Raw genomic sequence first — 20590 nt, 5'->3', positions numbered from 1 at the left:
GGTCGGCGGCTGGAAAAAAAGGCTGTCAGGTGCCGTGGCCTAGGTTTCTCACTGAAAATCCTCGTCCCCCGGCGGCACCTTTTTTTTGAATTTTCTTCCTTTTCAACGCCGTTTTTCGGGGATTTCGGATTTTCTTGGAATTTTTTGGCAATAATATTTGAAAAATAGATACATTTTAACACATTTTAATGCAATAAAAATTTCTGGTCGGAGTCCCCCTTTAAATTCCTGATAATTTCAAAAACCGCCAATTTGAAAAATATATTTATTCGCGTTTCATCACACATTTCAATGATTTGGTCGAGTCTTTTCCGAATTATGTTTCAGTGAAAAAATTGAGTTTTTCAAAAACTTTTTCCGTTTCAAAAAATCATCATAAATCTTTGGTTAAAAATTTCGAAGTTACCATTACGCTTTCTGGCTTCTCTCTGAAATCTCACTTTTTAGAATTTCCGCTCAAAAATCTCGAAGATTGTTCTTAAATTCACAGTTTAATAAAAAATTTACTTATAAACTTCCGTATTTCAATATATACGACTTTCCAAATTTTCCCTGTTTCCAAATTTCTAGTAAGTTTCTTGATTTTACGAGAGCTTCGTTAGTTCACTAATTGAAGGATTGGGAACATGAAACAAATAATTTTTCTGAAATTCCATTATTAGATACCTCTCAAGGAGTTGATTAAAATTTTTCAACAGCTGACTAGGGAAGGCCCCAACTCGGGTGTGGCGATACGGGTGGTGACCTATATCATCTGAAAGCTGACATTTTCCTGATTCCAAATCTGTTTTCAAAAAGTGCATTGTCGCGGTAGTTTTCGAGAAAATTGGGTCGAAAGTTTCGAAAAATGACGTGGATCTTTCATCTCATTTTCCTTCCTCACGTATATAAGTTTTGAAGCGTTGAAAGAATGTGGAAGCGTGGTCGAATGGTTAGTGAGGAAGAATATGAAGCGGGTACTCTCTGGTTCGACTCCCTCGAGCTGCTAAAGTTTTTGTTGAATTTCTTCTTCGTTTTTTTCCTGTGACTGTATCTGACTTGTAGAAATGAACATAGATTATCGAATCATCGAATCTCGTGAAACAAATTTTTCATTGGTTCTTTTTTTTGAACTAATTCTAGCACATTAAAAAATTTTTTCGAAAATTGAAAAAATGCCAAGGGGGTACCATGGCGATTTTCTAAAAAAATGTTTTTCCGAGAAAAAGAGAAAACCTCTTCAGATTGTAGAAAAGCATGCAAAATACGGATAACATTTTAATATAGCCAAAAAAAAATCAAAAACTCCTTCAGAAACTCACTCCAAAAATGAGAAATTAGTACTGTAGTCACTTTTGTAGCTCATAACCTTTTTCACAAGGCCGGGGTGGAAAAACTGACTTCAGTTTTGTAATCAGCGTGCCGAAAAGGACCAATGACAATAGTTTGAGCAAAATCAAAAATATGCGGTTTGTCTAGAATCTTCAATGGATTAAAATTTTTCAACAGTGATTTGTGTCAAAAAACATAGCTTTTAAGTTGAAGAGCAGCAATTTTTAGATTTAACATTAGTTAATAAAGCACTTGATATGTTATTCTATCAACATACAACTTTTTAGAATCCAAAAATTCATAAAATTGACTGTAAACATGCAGCAAAATTATTAGGTTGGCGGGAAAGTCTTTGTCCTTTTTCAATAGTTTATTTCTCAAAGAAAAAATAACCGAATAATTAATTATATTGTCCATCATTATCAACAACATGTCTCCAACGTTCCCTCAATTTATGGATTCCATTGCGGTAGAATCCAGCCGGGCGTGAGGCAAAGTATTGTTTGAGTGCCGCTTCGACCGCTCCACGGGAATTGAAGCTTCTTCCTTCGAAGGCACGTGTCATATCGCCAAATAACCAATAGTCGGAAGGAGCAAGATCAGGAGAATACGGGGGGTGAGGGAGAACATTCCATCCATATCCCATCAGCTCCTGCTTCACTTGTTTCGAAACATGTGGGCGAGCGTTATCATGTTGCTAGTACACTTTCTTGTCTTTCAGGGCCGAACGGTCGACTGCTTTCTTGAGGTTTCGTAGTTGAGTAGTGTAGAGGTCTCCAGTTATTGTTTTGCCCTCGGGCAGAAGTTCCCAGTAGATGGGGCCGTCCACTCCCCACCACACAGAGAGCATAACTTTTTTCGGATGAAGGTCGGGTTTTGGGACATCCTGTGGGCTCTCTCCTTCTCCAACCCACTGGGATTTCCTGTGGTGATTATCGTAGAAGACCCACTTCTCATCTCCGGTTATTAGCCGGTCCAGCCATCGATCGCCCGCGTGGAGAGTGAGAAGAGTAATCGAATCGTCGACTCGGCGGTCAAGGGTGGCTTGAGTCAGGTGATGAGGTATGAATCGACCANAAAGTTTTCTCATTCCAAGAGACTTCAAACCTTCAAGGACTGTGCTATGGTGAACTCCGAATGTGACAGCTAGTTCACGGCTAGATTGAAATGGATCCGATTGCAATGCGTGCTTCAGCTTGTCCAAATCCAACTCACGGGGTCTCCCAGAGCGATCCTTTTCATCGAGCGAGAAGTCATCTTTTTCGAAACGATGGAACCAATTGCGAATAGTATTGTAGTGAGGGGCATGTGTGTTGTACACATTCTTCAAGAAAGTTTCCGAATCCTTCATCGTGGTGTGAGATAGGAAGAGGTAAATCAAAACATGTCTGATGTGAATAGCAGTGGGAACAAACATATCGTTTCAATTACAGATGAGGAGCAGGGAAGGAGATGGGGACTTGTTTATATGGAAGGTTCTTATCACCTTGTTATTCACTAGAGTCGATATCATACACAGCCTCCATATACGAGAACAGTGATTAAACAAACAGAGTGACAAAGACTTTCCCGCCAACCTAATAGTATACCTATTTCATGAAAATATGAGGATTTTCCAAAAAGAAAACGAATTTCCTTCAATTTTCACGCCTTTTCAGTTGATTTTCGGAAAGAACACTTTTTTCCAAGGAAAATGTTCATGAATACGGCCTCTGAAAAAGTTCTCAAGAGCTTTTTAACAACAATGGTTTTTCAATTTTCCGCTGTATCAAAATTTTCAGAAAGTTTTATAATTTTATCAGCATTTCGTTACTACTTGGTACCCGTCTGAAATCTTATTGTTTCCATTACCTTCTCAATATTTTCTCCGGAACTCGAAATTTCCTACAACTTTTCTCACGGATCATGCTTTTCCTTCTTTTTTCTATGTCATTGTTTTCCCTCAATGTTCACACCTACAACCTTATTTTTTGGACTCGTACTTAAAAAAATTACAGTTTCAAAAATAACTTATCTAGGTTTCTTCTTTTGTCTTTTCAGTTCATAGATTATTGGTAAACCAAAACTTTCTAAGCTCTCTCAGTTTTAAAGGGGGACTCCGACCAAAATTTTTTATTGCAAGTTATTTATTAAAAGTTATTTATTTTTCGAATATTATTGCGAAAAAATTCAAAAAAAAAATCCGAAATCCCCGAAAAACGGCGTTGAAAAGGAAGAAAATTCAAAAAAAAGGTGACGCCGGGGGACGAGGATTTTCAGTGAGAAACCTAGGCCACGGCAGCGGGCGCCTTTCCTATGTGGCAAATTTTCCGGATTTTTTTCAATTTCATGTCCGGCAGGTAAAAAACGTTAAAAACCACTGTCGGCGACTTGAAAAAAAGGCTGTCAATTGCCGTGGCCTAGATTTCTCACTGAAAATCCTCGTCCCCCGGCGGCACCTTTTTTTGAATTTTTTCCTTTTCCACGACGTTTTTCGGGGATTTCGGATTTTCTTTGATTTGTAGAAAATACTCTCTAAAATCTTTTAGTAAACAACCACCAACTCCTCCCGAATTCTAATTCTTGACTCAAAAACAGCGAACGAAAAATACAATAATTTGGAGGGAAAAACACGTGCGAGGAGGGAGTTGAGTCAATGTGAACATGTAGAAATCCGGTTATCACTACTTTTTCACACTTCGCCTCTTCTGTTTTCTTTTGATTACTCAAAAACTACCTAACTGTAGTAGAAGGAAAAAATACAGTTTCAGTATGAAATTTTATTCCATACTGATTCACTGAAAACTTTTGTTAAGAAATCAACATTTTCTGGAAATCAATGAAACTTTTTTTCAGTACCTTATAGTTGTAGCTTGAATTTTGCTCATTAAATTCTGCGAATCTTCTATAGTTGACTTTTCATCCTCAACTTGAGAATATCGAATTCCGTGAAAAAGAGAGAGAGAGAGAGAGAGAGAGAGAGATAGAGAGAGAAATATAAAACTTTATCTTCTACTTTTCTTCTTCTTCGTTTTTTTTCCAAACTTCTGTTGAGCGACCCCAGTTAAAAAAGAGCTGATGGTGTCAGCTGTCGATATCACTTTTTGCTCCATTAGTTCCTTCAAAATGCTCCATTTTTCAGCAGCTCAAATTGCTTTTCAAACTTCGAAAATAAAATACCTGTTTCCTAGAATTTATAATACTCATTAAATATTAATTATGTCAGTAGTCTTTCGCAATTTTCTTCGTTTGAAGTATCCATGTTTGAAGTAAATATGTTTAGATCAAGGTTGAAATTCTTTTCTAATGAGCTCAAACTTTTTCAACTTCTAGAAAAAATCACCGTCTCATATAAAAGTTGAGAGGTATTGAGGGATAAATAGGCTAGTAGTTTACAGTCTCCGATTAGACTAACTATAGTACAAAACATCAAAGCTGTGGACAAGAAACCCCTGGTGGCCGTGGCCGAAGGTCCCGCAACGACAACTACCGTAATCTTAAAATCTAGCGTGTTTCGGAAGAAAAATTGAGTTTTTCTTCGCTTTTTTGCAAAATTTTTAGACCTTTTTAAGGTTTTCTGCTATTTTTGAAGATTCTTTTCAGATTTTTCCGTTTTTTTTGTCCGAAATTTGACGGGATGGTGTTCTTGACGGAAGATTACTGTAGATTACTGTAGAAAAACTCATATTTTGTAGTTTTTTTTTGCAAACGAAATCCCGTTTATCTGTATTTTGACGTGATTGTGTTTGCACAAAAAAACTACTAATGGAAATTCGGTTTCTACAATAATCTACAGTAACCAAACAGCGTTCCATCAAATTTCAAACAAAAAAAACCGAAAAAATCGAAAAATAATCTTTGAAAACAGCTGAAAACTCAAAAAAGGTCTAAAAATTTTGCAAAAAATCGAGTAAAAATGAGTTTTTCTCTCGAAAAATAGCTAAATTGTTATATTACGGTAGTTGTCGTTGTGGGACCTTTGGACAAGGGTACCAACGTTTCTCTTCCACATCTCCGAGTTTTTTGAACTGGAATAACATGATTTTTACAATTTTTAGAAAATTCGCTGTTTCAAAGTTTCATTTTAGGTTACTAGGCTTCTTCTCTTTGATAACTTAAAGGTGGGGGGACAGGAGATTTTTCGTAGTTTTTTTGTAGCTAGAGTATGCATTCTACCGTCACGGTGTACAACGCTTAATGTCACTCTGCGTACACCTGTCGTCCTCGCCTTTATGTATGCAATTGGGATTCCGCTTTCTCTTTGCCCGCGTAGCTCAGTCGGTAGCGTCGCCGCACCCTCAATCATCGCCTTCACAAGTTCAACTCCTCGAGGGGCATCTTTGAATCGAGGGGCATCTTGGAATTTCGAGAACATTATTTTTTTATGTCCCCCCACCTTTAAACTCCTTTTAAGTAAAATTTTTTAAACATCAGATTTTAGTCCGCGTTCCCATATTCAATTCTGTCACACCAGACAATTGTTGCCTCTTGTCTCCGAAAAAAAGCTCTGTGATCGAAAAAAAAATAATGAAAAAGACGAGAGAGTGTGAGACCCAGACCACATAGAGCAAATAAAGGCATGAAAACATGAGAAAACGAGAGAGAGAGAGCTCCAATTCCAATTCTTTTCAATTTGCTCCGAACAACAATTGCTCATAGAGCAGGAATGGAAGAAGGGGGAGAAGAGAAAAGTGTTAAGAAATGACGCATGCATTTTTTTGCTGTCTCACTCCGCCTACACTACTAAACAATTTTAATGGGGTTTAGAGTTTAGGTTTACTTTTTATTATTCTGCTATCTGTGATTATGGACCAATTTCGGGATATTTTAGAGATTATGTAAGTTGATATGAAATAGAAAAGTTTTCCAAAAATTAAGAAAAGGAAGGCGATGAAACTAAATATTTCTAGAATGTTCTTTACCGTTTCATTTCATTTCAGCTCGGTCGGCTGTCGGTCGGCTGGGTCGGTGGTCGGTCGGCGGTCGGCGATTTTCGACCGACCGAAATGGAAGCCTTAATGTCGATATGAGACTCGTAATTTTCGTTTTTATTTACTGTAGAAGAGTGTGCATTTGAAGTTCTAGAATCTTTAGATTTGGCGGGAGTTCAAAAAATTATTAAACAATATTCTGGAATTTGTTTCCGTTAATTAGCATGCCGTCAGATCTTTTCATTATAAGCTTTGTTCTATTATATTTCAAATGCAAGTTTTGAAACAGTTACAATTTTTTCCTTATTTCCCATATAAATCCCTTTTTTCTACCGTATCCCCTCAGCTTCTCCCCCAAATTTTACCTCATCATCACGAGATCCTTCTTATCATTTCCTTATCATCATCATCATTTTTTCGTTAAGAAAAAACCCATAATTTTTCCAGCTCGACACACCTCACCTGGCACTCTGACACACATGCATTTCTGCTTTTGGGTTGTTTGTAGTGCTCTTCTTATCAGTTGATTTCAAAAGTATTATTGAGCCAATTTATTTTTGATTTGATGCATCAGAAAAATACAGTATACCTACTTTTCTGTGATATTTTTTTGGGCGATTTATAAAGGTCTGTAATCGGCCGAGGTTAGCTTAAGGCAATCATTGATAACGTTGATAAAAATAGAGTGTAAAAAAGAACGAGGTCACATTTCGATTTTTGATCTTGAAACCTTGATTTTTAGAATTTAGCAATAGATTCATTGAGATATTATGGAATTCTACCAAAACAAAAAATTTAGAAACAGAAAAAAATACAAGCCGCTTTTATACCTATTTCCTAAAAAAGCTAAATATTCCAAATCTTCAACTTTGAGCTCATTTATCTCGATTACTGTAAAAGATATTGAAAAGTGGTCAACTAGTAAAATATTGGTGATATTATGACAAATAATTTATCAGTTGACAATTTTTTGATATCTTTTACAGAAATCGAGATAAGCTAGCTCAAAGTTGAAACTCCTCTTTGTGTTGAAACCCTTAAATTTCAAATTGAATTCAGAGAAAATAATTTAGAAGTCTGCTTGTATAGGATATCCAGCAATTTTCAAGTTATCAAGCTTCATTTGTCAATTTCTTGAAACAGAAAAAATGTCTCAACCTCCAAATTTACGTCATTTTTAATCCTAATTGTTCTTTTTGTCTTTTTTCTTCCAAATGTTGCTAATTTGTTTCTCCCTTTTTTACCCACAATTTTTTTATGTCGTCTTCTCCACACGTGATCAGACCAGATTAAAAGAGAAATTGCCTACTCAAATTATCGGAACGTTTTCTTTTTTTTTTGTTTCCTTTCGGTTTTTGAGACGGAAACCATATGACTCTTACCTGTAGGAAAGTTCAAAACCCTTTTATTATTTTTGGCTAATTGTCGTTTTGAAAGGAATGTGGAGGGATTCTTTAAAACATTTTAAAAGAATAGTAATTTCAAAATTCCCTTGGTTCAAGACCAGAATTTTGGTCAGTGAAACAATTTTTTCCCAATTTTCCTGTTTCTAAATTTAAAAAAAACACAAATGTGTTGTCAGGGTTTTCAAAAACACAATGTCAAACCTGTAATAGAAGGGTCCTCTAACTTTCAACTTTAAGCCAATTTATCTCAACTTCTATAAGAGATATCAAAAAGTTTGTCAACTGATAAATTGTTTATCATAATATCAGTAACATTCCATCAGTTATCTACTTTTATAGGAACCGAGCTATAAGAACTTAAAATTGACGGATTGGGTGCCTTTTTGTTAGAGTGTTTACGATATGTCCCTTTTAAACATAGAATTTCGTTTTTTTGCATTTTTATTTTAAAAAAATGCAGATTACAGTACTGCTCTAGCTTTGTTGATTACACCCTGAAGTTTCCAGATAGATCGAAAGCTCTAGATTCCATCTTCGGGACTGCAAAGTTCACTATCTTCCACTGAAAATTAGATATATTTTTTGTCTGGTACTGCATCCAAAAATTAAATTTTTTTTGAGCTCCTCAACCGCCATATAATGCAAGTGCGCTCTATTGTGAATCTCCTGCCTCACTTTTATCTTCATTATAATCTTGTATGATAACTACCGTAACCTAAAAATATGCTTCTTTTCCGTTAATATTTTATCGTTTTTCACAGCTTTTCTGTTATTTTCCCCAATCAAGTCAGAAAGTAAACAATCTTGAATGTGAAAAATTGTCTGAAAACGCAAGAAAACCTCGAACATAAACATATTTTTAGGTTACGGTAATTGTCGTAGTGAAACCTAGCTACGATTTTTCTGTACCCAAACATTAGATCTCTGTTTCAAATTCTAGAGAAATTGAATCAAATTTTATATGTTTTCGATTCCTTACAGCCTATCGATTGCTTACAGCCTATATACCCTAATCTTCTAATTTTTGCTCTTTCCCAACCTCGAACCTTCTAATTCCCACACGTCATACCTAACCATTCCGACCTACAAGTTACGTGTAGTTTTCTGTTAAAACCCATGTTCTCTTCACACCACACAAAATGTTCGAAAACCCTAAAATACACAGACCCATAGTCTACAAATATCTCGCCTTCCGAAAAGTAGTACAAAACTAAAACATGTTTGCCTGTCAGGTATACACACATTGTTCAACCATTTCTCACGTCTCTTGAGCTCTCTGAGGAGCCAGGAGCTAAGAAAAATCTTTCATATTACGATTTCATTTCGCACCTCATGGAAAATAGGTCAATCTGTCATAATAATAATTCTTATTCTCTCTCAAGATTTGTTTGGTTTCGATTTCCCTTGAGTGAGCCGCAACCCCACGAAGACGACACCTATCCTTTTGATTTGAATATTATGTTTGTGTTTGGCGGATATCTATCCCTCTCTTTGTCATGTGTGCATTTTATATAGAAAAGGCTCAGATCATTTTCATCGCTTTTTGTTTAGATGTTATGTTTAGATTTCTGGAGAGAGAAGACGCTTTTTTGTTGGGTTTTGAAGCACTGCATGGGTTTTAAATGATTTATTTTGGTCTTGGAATTGTATTACTCTTGTAGGAAATCAATGGGAACGGATATCTCATTAAGTTTTTCTTAAAGGCACAAGAGCGAACTACTATACCTTTTATTTCTAATTTTCGACGATTTTCACTATTTTTCCAATGTAAAATAGTGAATAAAACGATGACAATTGTCAAAAAGTTGAGAAAATAGAAAAATTATTAAAACACAAAAATATCAACGATTCAGTGTGTATAGTAACTATCACTACTTATTGAAACCGAAAAAATATTTTTGAAAAAAAAACGTTTTTCCGTTTCATTATTTTTACAATAGTTTTTAGCTTAAAAAATTTCAATTAATTCCTGCTTGTATAACCGAATAGTTGTTGAGGACGTTTTCCAAATTTTTAGTATTCTCAGCTGAATTGGATATACTATGCTTGTCTGAGAAAAAAAAGGTTAGAGAATATTTTTGCAGTCTGAATACGGTAGCGATATCGAAGCGGAGAGCCTAAATAGCACACAAACGGTGGAGACGCAGACACTTTTTCTCTGCATCTCAACCTTTTTTTTCTCAGACAAGCATAATAGTTGCATTTTTAGCCTAAAATATATTAAATTTCGCGTAGATTGAACATATTGAAGTTCAAAATCCAAAATAACCTCAAAAGCTAGAAAAAACGTTATAAAGTATAACTGAAATTTTGAAAATGAGAAGATCCCAACCAAGCGCTCAGATCATTTTCATCATTTTTGTTTAGATATTCTTGAGCAAAGACAGCAGCGCACGTTCTAGTTTACACAAAAGTATAATTATATACTGAAACAAAAATTTCGATTAAAAAATTTCATCACTTCTACAATAATTTTTATTTTGGAGACCTAGTAATTCTTGTTTTTCCCAAATGAGCGAATAGTTGTTGAAAAGCTTTTACAAACTTTTTGTATTTCCTGTTGAACTGAGAAAATGTTACATTTCTAGCTTTGAAAATCATTTCCAACAATTTGAACAATTGAACAAATACAAAAAAGAACAATCTCAAAAGCTAGAAAATGAATAGGATTATCCGTAAAACCTGTGATAGAACGGCATCCTGACTATTTACTTTGAGCCAATTTATCTGGTTTCCGATCAAAGATATAAGAAAGTTGTCAACTGATCAATCATTTATCATGATATCACCAAAATTTGGTTAGTTGACACATTTTGGATATCTTGCATAGGTGAAACTTGACAGTGTTTTGGCCCTTCTATTACAGGTTTTTCGGCATATGAAGCTTTTTTTAATCATTTTTCTCTGTTTCAGCAGTTTCATTTCAACTTGGTCAACACCAAGAAATTAGTAGTTTGTAGTACCGTAAAACCTCTAATAGAACGACACCCGGATCGTCCACTTTGAGCCTATATATCTCATTTTCTGTGAAAGATATCAAAAAGTGGCTAACTAATAAAATGTTGCTGATATCCTGATAAACATTTTACTAGTTAACCACTTTTTGATATCTTTCAAAAGAAATGAGATATATATGCTCAAAGTGGACGATCCGGGTGTCGTTCTATTAGAGGTTTTACGGTAATATAATTCCTCACAGTAATTTTGTTTTGAAAACTTCTCGGGTAGACTTTGTTTCAAAAACTTGATAAGATTTTCTAGAGTTCTTCTGAAAGTGATATGTTGATTTTACAGATCTGAGCAACTTTGACTGTAACGATGATTTTTCCTTCAATTTAAAATTCACCGAAATTTTTCTGTTTCAAAAAATTGATTTTCATCACCGTCTTTTTAAAAAGTTATTACGACGAAGGGATAACTCGTTAACAATAACGCCCAAGTAAAAAAAAATATCAAAAGTTTGGTTCTAAAAATTTCCCCAAATCCTCCTGTTCCAAAGCATGTTCTCCTTTTCCACCCCATTCATTCCCTTCCACCATAATTCTCTCCTACGCATTCCAATGTCGTCGCCTTCTTCTTCATCTCATTTCCCATTCAAATCTATTCCGAATCATACGGATTAGTGGTAGCTGGGCTTAAAGAATTGACGAGATATTTGTTTTTATCCCTCAACGGCTGACTCAATTTCACTCTTGTTTTTTGAAGTTATTTTTTGGAGTGTGTCAGCAAATTAGTTCGTTATGAGTTGATTATTTTTGCAAGTGCGCTCCAATGCTAAACTATTTTTTTAACCGTGAACACGCTAATAGAACGATCCCCTAACTTTCAACTTTGAGCAAATTTATCTCGGCTCCAGTGAAAGATATCAACAAGTAGACACCTGACAAAATAAACTTGATAATATGATGAACACTTTGTCAGTTGACCACTTTTTGATATCTTCCAAAGGAAATGAGATATATAGGCTCAAAGTTGACGGTTTGAGGGAGTTCTAATAAAGTGTTTACGGTATGTTCGTGCTATAATAGGAAGCTTCAATCTAATTGGAAAATCGTTTTTCGGGTCAAAATTGTTCTAGTAAATTACTATTAGAAACGGGAAATTTTTTTCGGATTTTTCAATTGTTTCTTCAGAATTAAAACTGAAATAATCTACTTTATTTCACTGACCTGTTAAGTATGGTTTTCTTATGCCCAGTTTGATTATGTTACAGTTTTATGTGTCAACTGAGAAAATGTTTCTAATGTTATGATAAACATTTTCTCAGTTGACAACTTTTTCATATCTTTCGAAGGAGACGAGATAAATTGGCTCAAAGTAAAATTTTAGGGAGGCCTTCTATTACAGCTTTTACAGTATAAAAATAATTGTTTTTATCAAGATACACCTGAAGTGGAAACAATACTGAAGATTTTATGTAAACTTGTGCAAAATTTGAAACAGGGAAAATATATATTCCTAGTTAAAGTCTCAAATTTTTAATGAATGGATTTTCGCTCTATTGATACCTCTCTCGCCATGTATTGGTTCTATTTTAATTGCCTTGTCATAAAAACACCATTGATAACCAAACACATGTTCGTCTCGTTTTCCTTCTAATTTCCGCTCTTTTCTTCTCATTTTCTCGGTACTACTAACAAAAAGTACAAACATACAATTCTTAGAGAAAAAGACACAAAGCGGTATTGTTACTATCTATTTTCTCTATTTCTCAAGCACTTTTACCTCTCTCTCTCCCGTGGGAAATACCACCGCCCGTTTTTTTTCTCGTTATCTAAAAAAACTTTTCTCTTTTTTTTTTGATTTTTCATAGATCAATCTCTCCAATTTTTCAGTGTTTCGAATGTTTGGGCTGAGTGCCGAATGAGCCCATCTCCTTCTAGAAACTCAACTCCTTTCGATCCGTCGTGTGCTCTTAATGAGCAGATCGACTGCAATGAACTCATGGTTATTCTAGAAAAGGTGAGAGTTTTTTTTTCAAAACTTGAAAACTTGAAAATTTGAAAACCTAGAAAAAACTGGAAGTTCTTGAATTTCTTTTAAAAAAATAAATAATTAATAAAAATTTTTAAGTTTTGAAAAATTTCCTGTTTTATAAAAATTTTAAGCATTTTGTAATTAAAATGTTGATAATGCTTTTTACTCCAAGATTGTAAATTTAAAAATTTAGAATTTTCGAATTCGATATCAGCTTCATGCTTCATTAACCGCAAAAAATACCGTAAAACCTGTCATAGAAGGGCCTCTTAACTTTCAAAATTGAGCCAATTTATCTCGGTTTCTGTCAAAAATATGAGCAAGTTGTCAACTGATGAATTGTTTATCAGAATATCAGAAGTGTTTTATCAGTGAGCACATTTTTGATGTCTTTCACGAGAACCGAGATATATGTGCTCAAAGTTAAAGGGGGACTCCGACCAGAAATTTTTATTGCATCAAAATGTGTTAAAATTTATCTATTTTTCAAATATTATTGCCAAAAAATTCAAAGAAAATCCGAAATCCCCGAAAAACGGCGTTGAAAAGGAAGAAAATTCAAAAAAAGGTGCCGCCGGGGGACGAGGATTTTCAGTGAGAAACCTAGGCCACGGCACCTGACAGCCTTTTTTTCAAGTCGCCGACAGTGGTTTTTTACGTTTTTTACCTGCCGGACATGAAATTGAAAAAAATCCGGAAAATTTGCCACATAGGAAAGGCGCCCGCTGCCGTGGCCTAGGTTTCTCACTGAAAATCCTCGTCCCCCGGCGGCACCTTTTTTTGAATTTTCTTCCTTTTCAACGGCGTTTTTTGGGAATTTCGGAATTTTTTTGAATTTTTTCGCAATAATATTCGGAAAATAGATAACTTTTAACACATTTTAATGCAATAAAAATTTTTGGTCGGAGTCCCCCTTTAAAAGTGATTTTATCACTGAATAATTATAGAAAATTCAAAAATTGTGATAATCAAGAACTCCCACAAATGACAATACGACATGACTCGAAAATTATAATCTCTTCTTCTCAGAAAGACCGCGATCTCGAACTCGCCGCCAAGATCGGCCAATCGTTGCTGGACCAAAACAAAGATCTTCAGACAAAGTGAGTATTAATTAGGGACCATCTAATCCCCACGATTCTCAAGTATCTATTACACTTGGTTTTAATGAAGTGGGTATTTGGGATCGAAGGGATTTAGAAAAGATATTGAGAAGATACCAAGCGAATCATAGAACTGCATTAACGAAATTCAGAAAAAGTGTAGTCAAGAAATGTTTGGGAAACAGTAAAAATTTTGGAAATAGTAGAATAGGTAATTTTCTGAAAATAATGATCAATCTACAACAATTATAAGTTTCAGCCATTCTGAACTTTTGAAAAGCTTTAGTTTCAGCAAACTTTATTTTAAAAAATAACAAATCTTATTTTTTTCAAATCTGGAAGTTTTTTTTCGGTTTTTTTTTATTTTGCATAATCAATGTTTCGTAGTCAATATCAGCAAATTTACTGTCAACACTACTAGAGTGCCCCTAAACCGTCAGCGTTGAGCCCATATATCTCATTTTCTCTGAAAGATTTCAAAAGTGGTCAACTGACAAAATGTTTACCATATTACCAAAAATAGTTTATCAGTAAACCACTTTTTGAAATCGTTTACAGGAATTGAGTTAACTGAGCTCAAAGTTCAAATATTGAGCAAGTTTCTATTAGACGGTTTACGGTATTTTTATGGAGCTTTAATTTCAGCTAGCTTTTTCCAAGAAAATTTCGAGAAGAATTTTTTCGGTTTCAAAAGCCTCATCAAGTTTGTTGTGCTTTTGAATAATTAATTCTTTGAGAGTACTCTATATCGGCAAATTTACTGTAAACAATATTAGAATGTACTCCAAACTGTCAATCTTGAACCCGTATATCTCAATTTCCGTAAAAGATATCAAAAAGTGATCAATTGACGGAATGTTTATCATAATATCACCAACATTTTAATCAGTTGACAGATTTTTGATACCTTTCACAGGAATCGAGATAAACTGGCTCAAGGTTGATGGTTTGGGAGCATTTTATTGGATTGTTTACGGTAATCTGAGCTTTTATAGAGTTTTAGTTTCAGTTAGGCAGCCTTGTAAACTGTCGAAAAAAATGTTTCTGTTTCAAAAATCTTATCAGGTTTTTGTGATTTTCTATAATCAATTTCTTTAGTAACCGATTTAGTTTTGATTCGAGAATGAATTTCATAAAATATGGACTCTCGTTAACAATACAAAGTCTTAAAGGAGGCGAGACAGCAAAAATTTCGGGGGACGAAATCGCGCCGCGCTTATGTAGACCATCGGTCGTCAGGCGCCTTCGCGCCCCCGTAGCTCAGCCGGTAGCGGCGCTGTACCCCTGAGCTGCCTGTCATGAGTTCAACACCTCATGGGGGTTCTCTATGCAAAATATCAGGAAAACTTTTTTTTTGGTGTCTGGCCTCTTTTAATATTTTTATGATTTTTTTTCCAGAAATGAATTCCTCGAGGAGAGTGTCAACAAGAACCTGGACACCATAGTTCAATTAAAACATGAACTAAATCAACGAATCGAGTTGCTCCGGGTGTATTCACATCTTGACGATGAGGGTGTTCCGAGGTGAATACGCTCTGTTGAGAAAAAAAACGAAGGTCAAATAAATGGTTTAATTGCAGATCAAACAGCGACGAGACACTTCGAGAACGTCTTAAATCCACAAAATCGGAAAATGAGAGGTTTGTTAAATAAACGAGAGAGTAACTGATAGTAGTGATTGCGGGGGGTTTAAATTGATAAGTGTGGGGAAGGTTGACAAATTAGAAATCAGACAGAAATCAGGGATTACAAGAAAAGGTCTAATCAAAGTACTATTGGTTTTTGTAAACCTTCAAACATTATCTCAATTACTTGAAACAACAAATGAATTCCAAAAAATTTTTCAGACTGCGTCAAGAATGTGACCAACTTCGTCAGGAAACTGCCATCTTTACTGCTCAAAAGAAAAATACTTATCAGTTAGAAAAACAATTAGATTATGCAAATGATAAAGTGATGGAATTGCAAAAAATGATTGAGCAGAAGACGTCGGAACTCTGTCAACAATATGAAAATACTGGAAGATTGATGAGTGAGCTGGCTGATAAGGATAAGAAGGAGAAGATGGTGAGTTTTTAGGCATTTGGATGTAATTTCTTACTGTTATTTTTTTTCGAAAAAAAAATGTTTCTTAAAATTATTAATTTAATTAATTTTGGTTTCCAATATTCTGTACATTTTGTTTAAGAGTTTTGCTATTTCAAAATTTTTTTTAAATTTTCGAGTGTTATTATATTTCTATTGGGTCATTTTTGCTATTCAAAGAGTTAGACTCTAACTGTTAGAGTATACAAAAAAGTTGTTAACTGATAAATTACTCGTCACAGTATCATCAATATTTTATCAGTTGACAACTTTTTCATATCTTGCCTAGGAACTGAGATAATTGAGGTCAAATCTGTATTTGGACGTGATGGTGTTTGCAAAAACCGTAGGCGTTTTATAATTCCTTGTTTTTAGCGAAAAAAAATACAGTTTCTGAAAATTAATAACCAAAATATGTTCGGTTTTCAATATCGCGTTTTTCTTCGTCAGAATTTTCGCTATTTATGAGAATCGCTACATTTTCGAGTTGTATTTAGTAATTTTTATTGGATCATTTTCTTCATTCAAGGAGTCAGAGTAGAGTTCAGCGAAAATTACAGTTTCTAAACATTACGAAATTAAATAATTTTGGATTTCCAATATTCGGTGTTCTGAGTGTGCATCTAAATATATATATATTTGCAGATCTCAATGGAAAAAGACGAAATGGGCGCAATTCTGATTGAAATGATTCAGAGACACGATACCATGCAATCCGAGCTAAAAGAGATGCAGGATCAGTACGCAGAGCTTATGGCGAATTTCGCAGAAACCGAATCAGAATTGAACAAATTGAGAAGTTCCGGAAATTTGAGAAGTGAGTTTTTTTTAGAAGTTTTGTGATTTTTATCGTCTTTTCAGTGTCCTTCGATTCTCTCTACGATTCGTTGGCGTCTGAAATGGAGAATTCGGAATTCTCTCCAGCTGGTCGTTCCACGCAATTAACCGTCTTAACCGGAAGAGATAGTTATGCGAATGATAGTGGAATTGATGCAGGACCAATGAGTTTAGCAGCAGAAATTGAACATTCTGGAAAGGTGAGATTTGCAAATAAGTCGTCATTTATATTATGATTAAGGGATTGTGAGAAATGTTTGTAAGTGTTTTGAAACATGAAAGTTTTGAAAAATCAATTAGGCAAAATTCAAAATTCAATTCAATTAATAATGAAAGGATTACTGTAAGGAAAAAATATTCGATAATAAAAAGGATTAATGTAGGGAAAAATATTTGAATGTGAGTTTCATTTCTTGGTCAGGTTCTGACAGAGATGGATTTCAGACGTCTATCATGAATAAGGAATTTTAAGTAATCTTTACAAATGTTATGAAACAGTAAAGTTTGAATAAACGTAATTAGAAGGAAAAAATTGAAAGAATTACTAGTAGGGGAAAAATTAGAAACATGAAAAATGTTACTGTATGTTCCAAGCCATTTCCTAACTTTCTCGAGCCTCTATATTTCTCTCAGATGCTGCTTCCATCAATCCATGAACCCATCTTCTCTACTTCTGCCAAACTAGCAACTCTCTGTGATGCTAGTACATCATGCACAGACATCTTCCGTGAATCATCCCTCCCTCATGAAGACGTCGCAACAACTCCATCCGTCTCTGGTGTCAATACCATCGATGAAGAGGTAGTGCGATATCTTTTCGTCGTAAAATTATGAAATGTTTTCAGACAAAAACCCACAGCTTCCCCAGCGATGAAGCCGTGTCCACACCGATTGTGGCGCGAAAGTATATACCGTGTTCGAGTCCGAGCAAGAGCAATTTGAGCAAACTGCAGAGGTTGCATATTGGTGAGTTGGGGTATTTGGTGGGAACATACTACGCATTGATTACAAGTATTTGTTGTTATGAAAACATATTCTTGAAACAGAGAAAAATTTTTCAAGAATAATTCGTAAAGAGAAAATGAGATCACACTAATTTCAGATTTTTCCGTTTCAGAAAAATGACAAATCTTTGTAGAACATGTGAACGAAAGTCGTCTGATTCTAATCTAAGTCTGATTGGTTTCTCATAAACTGATAAAATAATATCTGCAATGTATTGCAGATATTATGATCAGTAAGGAATCAATTGAAAAATTTTGATATCTTTGACAAGAACCGAGATAAATTGGCTCAAAGTACATGTATACGGTAGGCTTCTATTAGATCAAGTACACATACATTTTACTTTGTTGGTTGAAAGAATAGCTCTAAGAGTATCTTGCTTGAAGCTGCTGGTGTTGTTTCAGACTGCCTCACTTCCAATTATTTTGGCAAAATTATAAATTATTTACTATAAATTTAAACTTGCATAATACTAAACGGGACAACCTGAGTTTAACAATTCCTTCTTCAGGCAACCGCCCACATGCTCACAGCGTCGACATGCCTTCGATGTCCACCAAACAACCAATCGAAGACAATTCGTCCTACGCTGAGCCAAAACTCGGACAACCGGGAATGCCTGGAACTCGTGATCTGGATATCTCCTTGAAAATTATCAAGGCTAGGGAAGAGGTGACTTCTAACTCCGAGCTTTATACTAACTCTCGAAATGTTTGTGTTAGTTTCAGGTGCAAAAAGAGTTTGCAGCGTTTTGTCAACGGAAAGGTATCGATCAGCAACAGTTTTTCGGTAGTAGTCAGGTAGATGGTTTCTTCTATTTTCCTTTTTTCTATCGTAATTCTGGAAGTTCGTTGTTGTGGTTGGCATATATTTGTAAAACTAGGATGTTTTGACACCCGATCGACCGCTCTAGCTCAGCGCTCGCGGTTCAGTCGGTAGCGGCGTTGCACCTCCCATACTCGTCCCACAAGTTCAACTCCTCGAGAGGCTTACACAAATGAAAAAATTTTGAAAAAATTACTTTTTTTTTTAATGTCTCAAGACCATAAAAACCTGTAAACTCTCAACGTCTTCCAGAGTTTACTAACTTTCGGTAGTTCCCTTGGTCTCTCCGACTAACACTGCCTGTAGCCTCATAATTTGCTGTGTCCCTTTCTAAACTTCTGCGCGGTTTCCAGAACCGACGTCAATCACATGACACTAGTTGGACCGACTTCAGTGTTGCTTATGGCGTCAGAATGATTCAGAATCTGAAGACGTCGCCTGGAGATCATCAACCATTGGCACTGGGTCTTCGACAAGGAGTATTGACGAGAGCCGAGGTGAGAATTGATTTTTTGGAGATGGAAAATGTAAAACTAAGTCCATGCCAGTCTATGCGATTAATGGAAAACTAGAAACGGGAAATTTACAAAAAATTTCTATAGGAAACTAAATTGTTCCATATTTCGTAAATGTCCAATACTTTAACTTGGAGCTCAATTATCTCTCCTTCTAGAAGAGATATCAAAAATATGTCCACTAATGAAATGTTTATCATAATATCACAAAAATCTTATCAGTTGTCACAGTTTTGAAACCTCTTACCGAAACTGATATAATTGAGCTCAAAATTAAAATACCATATTTGAACTTTGAGCTCAATTATCTCGCTCCCTATGAAAGATACCAAAATTTTGTTAACTGATAAAATGTTTATCATAACATCGTCATTATTTTTATAGTTAGCAAATTTTTGATATCTCTTACCCAAATTGAGATAATTGAGTTCAAAGTGCAAATACATTAAAACTTGTGATCTAAGGGTTCCAAAGCTTATCTTTGAGCCAATTTTTCTTAGTTCCTGTCAAAGATATGAAAAAGTTGTCAACTGATAAAATGTTTATCAAAATATCAGAATTGGCTTGTAAATTTCAGGGTAGCTTAGTTAATCGTAATAAAATTTAAAAATCAGGTTACTTTTTCATTTAACGTACTTTTGTTTTTTTCAACAAGCGGGGCGAGGGCGATCCCCGCCTCGCTTTCGGGGGCTCCCGCGCGAAGCGGGGCGCCCCGCTGTCAACCCTACTTACAAGAACCAAGATTAATTGGCTCAAATTCGGCAGTATTGACGCTCTTCAAATACAGTTTTTACAGTATCTTTTCTCTACACTCTCCTCGATTCCTACACTATTTTAAAAACCTATTTTCAGCTTCTGACATCTCCATCATCATCTCCTCAACATCGTAGTCTTTCTCTCTCATTATCACCTGGAACATCAAATGATGCCCTTACGAAAATCGGTGCAATTCACGGTGTTTTATCTCGGAGATAAAAAAATCAACTGTATCCCTCCTTTTTGGTTCTTCTCTCTCTCTCTCTTCTCAACAATACATGTACATTTCTCTGATTCGACCCATATTTTTGGATAGATACTTATTTAAATAATACTTACATTAGAGCTTTTATTTTCCTTTTTTCTCCTAATGTTTTGCTAGAATCTAGTGTCTTAAAATGTGTGTAAACCGGTTTTTGCCTTTAAAAAGTTTTCAATGTATGCCAAATTTTCTCAAAAAAAACTGCTCGTTTTAATAAATTCTTCTTCTTTATTTTGTTGTTTTTTCTTTCCTTTTTTCTGGCTAAACTAAAAAATAAAGAGACCAGAATTCAGAAATTCAATTAGTAACCTAATCCAGTCTGAGCAGTGCAAATTTCCCCCCATCCTCCAAAAAAGAGCCCATTTGGTAGATGGGTTTATCTTGCGGCTCCATCGAAAAAGGAAATTTTGACTTTTCGGTTTATTCGAAATTCTAATGGACCGACATAGACCCCTTTTTTGAAAGACATGCTATTTTTCCGGCGGGAATTTTTTATTTAGTTTAATTTTCTGGAAAAAAATGAAGAATTGGAATCTCGTTTTTTTTTTGAAAGATTCAGTTTTTGTGCACTAGTTTTTTCGAGACATCACCGTAAGCA

At 35.0% G+C, this 20590-nt stretch overlaps 2 protein-coding genes across 2 annotated transcripts; one reads left to right on the top strand and one right to left on the bottom strand.

Annotated features, from left to right (window-relative positions):
• Positions 1 to 5243: 5243 nt before the first annotated feature.
• Positions 5244 to 5665, bottom strand: CBG20285 (the record flags this gene model as incomplete). The annotated part of the gene is made up of 2 exons (XM_002640331.1): positions 5244 to 5318; positions 5504 to 5665. 2 exons carry the CDS (start codon positions 5663 to 5665, stop codon positions 5244 to 5246), a joined length of 237 nt encoding a protein of 78 aa, XP_002640377.1.
• Positions 5666 to 12490: 6825 nt separating this feature from the next.
• Positions 12491 to 19949, top strand: CBG20286 (the record flags this gene model as incomplete). The annotated part of the gene is made up of 13 exons (XM_002640332.2): positions 12491 to 12589; positions 13634 to 13707; positions 15106 to 15231; positions 15288 to 15347; positions 15555 to 15774; positions 16438 to 16609; positions 16654 to 16829; positions 17263 to 17430; positions 17475 to 17595; positions 18146 to 18306; positions 18363 to 18434; positions 18813 to 18956; positions 19827 to 19949. The coding sequence occupies 13 exons, from the start codon at positions 12491 to 12493 to the stop codon at positions 19947 to 19949; spliced, it is 1716 nt and encodes a 571-aa protein (XP_002640378.2).
• Between the last annotated feature and the right edge of the window lie 641 nt (positions 19950 to 20590).

Source organism: Caenorhabditis briggsae (genome assembly GCF_000004555.2).
Source record: "Caenorhabditis briggsae complete genome, chrI, whole genome shotgun sequence".
Lineage (NCBI taxonomy): Eukaryota > Metazoa > Nematoda > Chromadorea > Rhabditida > Rhabditidae > Caenorhabditis > Caenorhabditis briggsae.
This window is presented reverse-complemented; position numbering and strand designations above follow the sequence as displayed.